The sequence below is a fragment of the Triticum dicoccoides genome, chromosome 4B, assembly GCF_002162155.2.
Source record: "Triticum dicoccoides isolate Atlit2015 ecotype Zavitan chromosome 4B, WEW_v2.0, whole genome shotgun sequence".
Lineage (NCBI taxonomy): Eukaryota > Viridiplantae > Streptophyta > Magnoliopsida > Poales > Poaceae > Triticum > Triticum dicoccoides.
The window spans coordinates 502,231,092-502,240,490 of NC_041387.1; the positions used below are offsets into that span (position 1 = coordinate 502,231,092).

General features: G+C 52.6%; 1 protein-coding gene across 1 annotated transcript; it reads left to right on the plus strand.

Moving 5' to 3' along the window:
- The first annotated feature begins 838 nt into the window (after nt 1-838).
- On the plus strand, nt 839-3,151 carry LOC119291114 (homeobox-leucine zipper protein HOX19-like). Its single transcript, XM_037569822.1, has 3 exons — nt 839-1,491; nt 1,816-1,895; nt 2,213-3,151. The coding sequence occupies exons 1-3, from the start codon at nt 1,084-1,086 to the stop codon at nt 2,562-2,564; spliced, it is 840 nt and encodes a 279-aa protein (XP_037425719.1). The 5' UTR covers nt 839-1,083; the 3' UTR covers nt 2,565-3,151.
- Nucleotides 3,152-9,399: the final 6,248 nt, after the last annotated feature.

The following is a 9,399-nucleotide window of genomic DNA, read 5'->3' on the forward strand; positions in this document are numbered from 1 at the left end:
CACACACACACCAGGGCAGGCCGGCCAACTACACGTCTAGTAAATGAGCGCATACGTAGGGAAGGGAAGGTGGTTCATATGGTTGGGTGGGTGCATGATGAGTCGCAATATTTTTGCCACAACCGCATCCATCTCCATCACAATCATTTGTGCAAATACCTAACAATTATCGAGCCATGCATGATCATCATGTGAAATACTTCTTCTACTAGAACCAAAGCGGGATGTGGATGTGTCCGTACCTGAACGGACGAGTCTATCATCTATACACGTACGTGCGTACCTAACTGATCTAGAACGCGCCCACCCTCGGTGAACAGAACAGACTCGTAGTAGTAGCAAGCAAAAAAGAAACGGAGGATCTGCTGCATGTCTCACCTTTTGTAATGCCTACATGCATGCGTGTGGGCACAAGGGGCCAAGCGAGACTGATGTGTGCGTGCGGCTTCTAATATTGCCGGCCCCTTTACACACGCGCGTCCACGCGGCACCCCTAATCATCCATAACAGCAGCACGAGAAAAACCTAAAAGAAAAACCGGGCTTTTGAGCAGCAGCGATGGCTGGCTGTTGAGAACAGGATGAAAAATATGCAGATCTGCAGGAGGGAACACGCGCAGGGAGGGAGAGAGAGAGAGAGGGAGGGCGCAGCACGGCACTCTGGTCTGTGGAGTCTGGACCCTCCCGACGCGAGGGGTCGATCTCCCTGCTGCCTGCTGGGCTTGTCAAACATTCGCAAGTGTCGAGTGCGCGTGCGCGTACGCCCGTGTGATGTGGGTTTGCATCGCCTTGTCCCCCCCGGGCGGCTCCACACCTCCCTCCCTCGCTCCTCTTCCTCCTCAAATATTCTCAACCCCTCGGCCTCAACCAATTCATTCCCCTCACTCATTCCTACCTTCCTCCCCACCCCTCTCCTCTCCTCTCCTACACAGACGCGTGAATACACTTCCGCGACACCCTGCAAGACTTGCGAGAGGATTCAAGTCGGCGCCTGGCAAGGCAGCGCAGATAGACAAGATAGTTTGCTGATTCTTGGGTCAAGCTAGCTAGAGACCATTGGCTCTGCCGATTTGTGCGACACGCCATGGCGCAGGAGGAGGTCCACGACGCCGGCCTGGCGCTGGGACTGTCCCTGGGCGGAGGGGGCCGAGGCGGAGGCGACGGGTCGTCGTCGGCGCACCGCGGCAACAACAGCAGCAGCCGGCTGACCCTGTGGGAGGCGGCGCCGTCGCTGGAGCCGTCGCTGACCCTCAGCATGCCGGAAGACACCACCATGACCAGCACCGCGTCCGGCGGCGTGTCGTCCATGTCGGTGGGGGGCGCGGTGAAGAGGGAGCGCGCGGAGGAGGCGGACCTGGGCGAGATGGTGTCGTCCACGGCGGCCGGCGCCGAGGAGGACGACGACGGCAGCACGCGGAAGAAGCTGAGGCTCACCAAGGAGCAGTCCGCGCTCCTGGAGGACCGCTTCAAGGAGCACAGCACCCTCAACCCGGTACGTACGTTGTACGTGCTACGTACGCATGCGTACTAGTCACGTTCGAATCGATTCACCGCCGATAGATAGCCGCGGATACCTAACATGCATCATCTATCATCTGCTGAGATCTTCTCCATTTTTGCGCGCGCGTACACATGCATACAAGCAAAATCGACAAATCTGGTTTACTTTCTTGATCTATGGTATTCTAGATACCTCTCTTTTTATTCATTTTGATGACAAGTATTTCTGGACGGAGGGAGTATGAGCTACTGAATCAAAAATAAAAATGAGTTACTGAACAGCTTTTTTTTGGGTGTCCTTTTTGGATTTGAGCAGAAGCAGAAAGTGGCTTTAGCCAAGCAGCTAAACCTCAGGCCAAGGCAGGTGGAAGTCTGGTTCCAGAACAGAAGAGCCAGGTTAGTAACCTTGTATTATACACGAGTATATGTCTATATGATATTGCCACTCCAGCTTACAGTCTCCTGCTAGAGCTGACTTGAAACAATTAATCCTTGTATTATACACCTCTTCATCTTCTCAAAAAATTAAAAAATACACGGGCAATCATTTTTGTGTGTTGCACTTGCACTCCTATCTCAATTCATTTTCTTTCACGTCCATGCATGCATGAAAAATTAGCGGAACCCTCTGCCTAAAATTACGGGTTGTTTCAGTTCTGGCGGTGAACTTTTTGTATAGCTAACGTTGGATCCCGTGTTACACGTGCATGCAGGACGAAGCTGAAGCAGACGGAGGTGGACTGCGAGTTCCTGAAGCGCTGCTGCGAGACGCTCACCGAGGAGAACCGCCGGCTGCAGCGGGAGCTGCAGGAGCTCCGCGCCATCAAGTTCGCCCCGCCGCCACCGCCCAACAACGCCAGCCAACACCCCGGGACGCCGTCCTCCGCCGCGGCCCCTCCGGCGCCGTTTTACATGCAGCTGCCGGCCGCCACGCTGACCATCTGCCCGTCCTGCGAGCGCCTCGGCGGAACCGCCGCCACCGCCGCCGGCAAGGTCGACCCCGACAGGCCCAAGGCCGCCACCCACCACTTCTTCAACCCCTTTACCCACTCCGCCGCCTGCTGATCTGCGCTCCACCGGACCGCGCGTACATACACGACGCTCATCAACATCGATCAGCACCACCGCCATAGCTAGCTACGAGTAAGTAGCAGTGGCCGCCATAGCTAATACCTCACGTCGCAAGTAACATATGATCCTTGCAGCCAGCTGCAGGACATGGACATGGACATGATCCTCCTACTTTTGCCATTTCTTGGTCTGGGGGTTTAGTCCCGAATCTTGTTCAGTTTAGCTAATCCATCCATCAATCATAGGCGCAATCCATAGACGATAGGTAGTCAAACATCCAGCCGTAGTAGCTTTGTAGCTAGTACTCGAAGCGGCCGGCCATTGTATATTCTTGTGCGTGCATGTAACCGTGGACCTCTCCTTTTGGTTGGCTTCTCTGCCTTTTTGTGTTCAAAAGCTGATTATCGGAGAGGAGATAATAGGTTAAGCCGCCGCTGTGATGAACTAATTCCTAGTCGTGTCAGGCAGTGTTTGGATGATGACATGAGAGAGGGCTAGAGAGAGGCTCTCCCTGTCGGGTGCGTACGTGTGTAATGTGTATACCTTTCTGACTTTTTTTATATGAATATACGTTTCAATGATTGTGCTTGTCGGGCCTTAAACTTTACTTTGCGTCCCGGTTGCTTTCGCCTTTGCTGGTTCATTTAATTGTTAATGGGAAAGCTTAGCCTCTCTTCTGCTCTTGCTTAACCATCTGTTCAGTTATGTTAATTACACCGTTGTAAGTTGTAACCCCAACCTGGTTAACCAGGCCAATTTTCACACGACCACTCTGATTTGACTAGAAAGAAGCTCGTGGTATTGCCTGGTAATTACTGACGTACGGTTTCTGCCTCATCATCCATCAGAGGTCGTTTTCAGTTAGATTGTTGAGTAATTACTAGGTAACCAGAAAAAAAAACACCATGACTCTTGATCTTCTGCCTTGATTTCTCTATGCATATGGATTGAGCGAGCTCGCAAGAAGTGACACGTCAAAGGGAAAGGGTTTGGTAAAACTCAGTTGACTGAGACATAATCAAGTTTAGTTGATTGCTTAGCCATTGGATCTTTGCGCGGAGATTCATGCTAGACGGGGCACCATCCAACAGCCCTCGCAACACTTTATCTCGTCGGTCGCAGCGTCCGTAGGTGTTGGTTGCAGCATGTCATCTCATCGGTCATAATATTTGCCCTCATTGCTCGCAACACGTCATCTCATCACTCGCAGTTTCCGCCATTGATGTATGCAACATTGAGGCTCATTGATTACATCGCCTATCATTGTTGGCCACAAACGCATGTTGTTGCCATTTGCAGCATGTTGCACCACGAGTTGCAGCATCCAACCATGTCGTTCGTAGCACCACAAATGCGGTGACATCACTCAACTGAAACTTGGTTAGGTCTCAGTCGACTAAGCTCTAGGCAGACCCAAAAGGGAACATATAAAACAGTTGCCTCATTTTTTCTTTGCTCACTTTGTCGATTCACCCCGCCTGGATCCACCGGCCTTCCAACCTTCTTTGTCCTCACGCCTTTTCTTCCTTGTCCAATCCGTCGCTCACCACTCGTGTGTTGCCCTATAATTCAAGCTTAACCGCCAGCCTCTGCCTCGCCACAACAACCTAACGAGTTGGCACTTCCATCGTGCTACTGTCACCCCGACCATCCGTCTGAACACTCCCCCCCCCCCCGGTGTCGGCGGGCCAGCCCGTACCTACACCATAGCCTTAGCGCCTCCACCTTGCCTACACCCGTGACGCCACTACCAGCTGCGTCGTGGCTAGTCTGGCTCATTCTTGGCGAGTCCTCGCTGCGGACGTCATGGCCGACTACAACATTCTCTTATTCCTATCAACAATTGACCGAGCCCAAATTTTACAATTGACGATTACTAAATTTGCATAAAAAGGAAGTTCGATCGGCATGTTGTATGGTACCAAGTCGAGTAAGAATCGGTCAACCAACGCAAGGCATATGCAACAAAACATTCTCATTGATTAGGGACGACGTCCTTCCTGCCTCACTCTGCTTACGAGGCCATGGGTTCTCTACCCCTTCAGTAGTCACTTCGCTGACCGCAGGGGAGCGGTGACGGCTCTTTTCTTTGGGTCTATTTATGGTTAGGTTTAGTATGTTCCATGTGGAGTTCTAATGGCGGCCACCCCAACATCTACCAATACATTTTTCTTCGATCATAGCCACATATGAGCGGCACCCTGATGGTGATGTTGAGGGGTCCATGGGGGCCTTATTCCTTTGCTCCTCCGTCGGGAGAGATCTGGTGCTTGTACGTTATGTAGCGGTTGTCATATCTAGAGGTAGCATCGATATTTGGTGGATGAAGGTCCAAGAATAAGATTGCATGTTCAACAATGGTGGTTCCGCTGTTTTGCCTCGACGACATGGACAACATACGGGCGATTCAGGATTCTAGGAGCACAAGGACGATCCCGGTTTGACACCAAGGTTTTGGATCCCAGATGAAATAAATCCCGTGGGGCACGGAGATTTGTCGGTCACCATGGTAACCGAAAAATACTGAGCGGTTACCGAACAAATTTTGAAGCCAGAAAAAAAATCTTTCAAAATTTCTGGATATTTTGCTCTATAGAGGTGATTTCTCGTGGGGCACCGAGATATTTTGCTCCCGTCAGGTAACCAAATTTCTCGAGTGGTAACCAAAACTTTGATCGACACACCACAACTACTATGACTCTACCTGTTCAATGATGGAGTAGCAAAGGCAAAATCTCTGAGGGTGTTGCTGTAATTTAGTTTTTCTTGAGTTTGTTTTCTGCAAAATATTCCTAAACTGCCGTCCTCCTCTTCTTTTTTTTTTCTTTTTTTTTTTGCGGGTGAAACTGCCGTCCTCCTCCCCTGATGTCTCTCGTGATTTCCGCAAATCTGTGGTAAACTGACATTTTTTTGGGTCTAATGATACGTGGAAATTCCAGTGTGTAAATTGACGTCCTCCTAGTACTACGCACTTAACGGCCGTTGATATATCTCCGTTTCGATTGGACGGGCAATTTTCGGGTGTCTTCGTGTGGCTGCTCTGGCAGTTACGTCGTGGCGCGACTAGTCGGCTGTCTGGTATCGGGCTACAGCAACCGTCCGAGGTCATCCATGTCCCAATTCAATGATGGACCGAATCCGGAACCGCTCTCAGCTGATAGTAACTGCCTTGGTGGCCGGTGGGAGCTGAGGAGTTATTCCAAACCGCGTTTCACCGTGTGAAAAACCAGCAAAATAAAATGAAGGGAAAGAAGTACTCCCTCCGTCCGGAAATATTTGTCATCAAAATAAATGAAAATAAATGTATCTACAACTAAAATACATCTAGATATATCCATTTCAATGACAAGTATTTTCGGACGGAGGGAGTAGAAGTGAAGAAATTATGTAAGAATATTCTACTAGCAGATTGACGTCTCATGTCTTTTCAGGCAAATCAGAAGAAAATGGTCTATCAAGTTCACCTTTTTTTTTGTAAAAAATTGTACGCTGTTAAATCATGGGAGACGACAAACTTGTACCCAGTGCCAATGATACGGGTTCGCTGTTAAATCGATCGATGCTTCTAGTCCGAAACATTCATTTGTCCTTGTAGGGTTTCTATACGGAGTAGCATATGTCATCGCTTGACAGTCAAAACACGACGGAGAAAGGCATGGAGTAAATAAAATATACGGACGATCGACAGCGTGAGTATCCAAGCTAGATAGCCCATCCGTCCTAAAATATGCAGCCACTGAGCATCTCCCGCCTCACGGCTCACGCGCCTACCTTGGACTGGCTCCCTAGCAAATGCACACGTCCGTCCGGACGGGAAGCCGGCCGGTTTCCCGTGACGGAACGGGAATCCGCGGGGTGTAATAATCTAATAATCGGACGAGTTAACGCCGGTCACACGGAGCGCATGCCACCGCCGTGCCGAGCCGAGCCGAGAGGGGAGTTCAATGTGGCGCCCCGCTCGCCGTGACGCGCCGCGCGCCTCGCCGCGCTCCGCATGGCGCCTGGATCCCTACCGGGCATTAAAAACAACTGTCGTTTCAAACCTCTCGACCTTGGCTTCCTTGATCATCAGTCAGTCTGCGTGTCCATGTGATCTCTGGCTCGCCGGGTGTGCACGTACGGCGCACACGGATGGGCACGCGCCGCCGGAACGCTGCCGCGGGCCAGGTAGGTTCGTCGGCTGGCGGTGGCGGGTCCGCGCAGGTTGGTTGCTCAGGCGTTAAGCTGGCGCCACAGCGTGAGTGAATTGCAAAAAACATCGACACTTCATGTAAGGTTTGCATGAACCACACATTTACAGAATTGTGTCAAAAAGCACTAATTTTTTTCATAATTTTTTGCAAAAAACACTAGTTGACTGATTTGGCCGTTTTGATGACGATTATGACAGATGGGTCCCGCTTTTGCCGACGTGGCCTAACGGTTCGCAGGCAACTCCGTTAGACAGAGGTTTTACACCGACACCCTTTTTAGAAAATTAAAAAGCAATCAAGCCCCTGCCCTCCTCGTCTCTCCTCTCCGGAGGCGGAGGCGGAGGCGGGCGTACATGGGCACCGGCGGGCCGGGCGCCCCCGCCGCCGTGGCCGCCGCTCGGGGTCCAGCTCCATAGCACATCCTCATCCTCCGTCTCCTTCCTCCCTCTTTCCCCAGCCGGCAGCCGCCCGCCTCGCCCTGCAACCTCCCTGACGACCCGCCATGTGTTGCACGGGTGCGAGCAGCTGCGACGGCCTCCGCGCAAGGGCACGAGCAGGGAGGTGCACGGGCGCGCACTCGAGCAACAGGAGGTGCACGGGCGCAAGAAGCGGCAACGGCCGCCGCGACGGGTGCGAGTAGGAAGGAAGCCGGGTGCGGACTGGAGCAAGCCGCGGCGGCGGAGCTCCTACCCTCCCCCCCCCCTCATATTCCCGCCTTGCCCTCCGACCTCCCCGGCTCGAGACCGATCCGCCGGAGCTCCTGTCCCTTCAGCGTCTCGTCGCCGTCCGCCGGAGTTCGCAGCAACCACCGCCTCGAGAACAGCCGCGTCATGGGTGCAGGGCGTCGCGACAGTCCGTGAGGCGGCGGGAGGTGGTTGGGGCCAGGGGAGAGGAAGGTGCGGTCGTGAGGGAGGTCGGCTTGAGCTCCGGCGAGCGCGCCGGCCGTCGGCGCTGGCCGCGAGCACGCTGCCACCTGACGAGGAGACAGGTGACGGGGTGGGGGTGGGGCTGATTGCTTTTTTCAATTTCGAACAGGGACTGGTTTGTAAATCTGTAAAAATCTCCCGTCTAACACCGTCAATTGTCAACAGTTACGCCACGTCATCATTTATGGGACCCATCTGTCATAATCGTCATCAAAACGGCCAAATCAGTCAACTAGTGTTTTTTGCAAAAAAAATATAAAAAAAATTAGTATTTTTTGGCACAATTCCGTAAATGTGTGGTTCCTGCAAACCTTGCTCGAAGTGTCGATGTTTTTTGCAATTCACTCCCACAGCATGGCTGCCAGACGCAATTATTGAAAGAATGTTCGTCCTGTCCGTAGTAGGTTGGAATCCCTGCAGTGCAGCGTCTGCTTCCTTGGCCAGTGCAATCGGGACAGGGCACGGCGCAGCGCCGATGCTCCCTCCATGCATGCATGTAGCCGTGCGTGCGACGACTGCTGCTGTGGATCTGCACGTACGGCGACGCCAACCCATTCATGAACGGGAATCTCATATCTCAGTTCTTCTCACCACGGCAAGGCAGACTGACAAACAGGGCACGCAGTACTGAAGAGATCTGATTTCGTCTTGGATGATATCTTATGGAGCAGTGGTACTACTACTAGCAGATAATAACGGGCGGATGTGGATATTATTGGCGAGCGCGTACGCGTGCGGCGCGTTGGTGGAGCGAGATCGAGGGACCGTCCATGTTCTATCCGAGCCATGGCGGTGGTACTAGGCTGTCTCTCTTCATCATCATTCGGGTGGATTTGGTTGCGGATATGGTGATGCAGCGCACATGACGTGCCGGCCCGGGCGCCCGGTTAACAAGCAAGCCTCCCTCGGACAATCATTGGCCGCAGCGGGTCATGTGTCTCACTCTCACCTCCCTCAGTTAGCCAACTGTGGAGCAACTGCAGGTCGACGCCACTCGTAATTAACTTCATGTAGTAGCAAAAAAAAAAACGTTGCAATCATGCACTTCTTCCACCGTTTCCCTGATAAAAACAAAAGCACTGTTGCAAATGTCCACTCCATGCTGAAGTATTACTACAGTAGCATTTTCATGGCGATTTTTGGTGTGGAATCCGTGTCAACAGTGACGAGGCATGGCCCCCTGGGCCGAGCAAAGATATGGTTCGTATGGCCCCGTCGTCCCCTGCCGACTATTCGTGCCTATCCTGTACACATGCATCAGCGATCGATTTATTTCGGGCGTACAATCAAATCCCGCTTCTAGGTACGTACCGATCCGATCCCGTCGAGCTTGACATGAGCGGCACTGTACCGGCCGTCGAAAGATTGTTTCCGAGCGAGCTGAACTGGCCCGTCACGTACTGCACCGTCGAGTCATCACTGATTTGAGGGTGCAAACGGGCGGTTTGCAGCAGACGAATGGGGATCTAGCTGCGGATTTCCGTCGCGCCTCTACACATTATCGCGTTGCCCACCCCTGGGCTGCTTTTTGCCCGCACATCACATCGGACGAGATATGGGGGATATATGCGGAGCCCGGCCGGAGGAAGTCGATCGAATCTGGCTGACGATCGACCGTGTCCTTAACCTGCCGACGGCCCGCTTTACACGAACAAAATGGGCCTGCCTGCTTGCTTTTCAAGTGTGTGAAGAACAGATCGTGAGGATTTC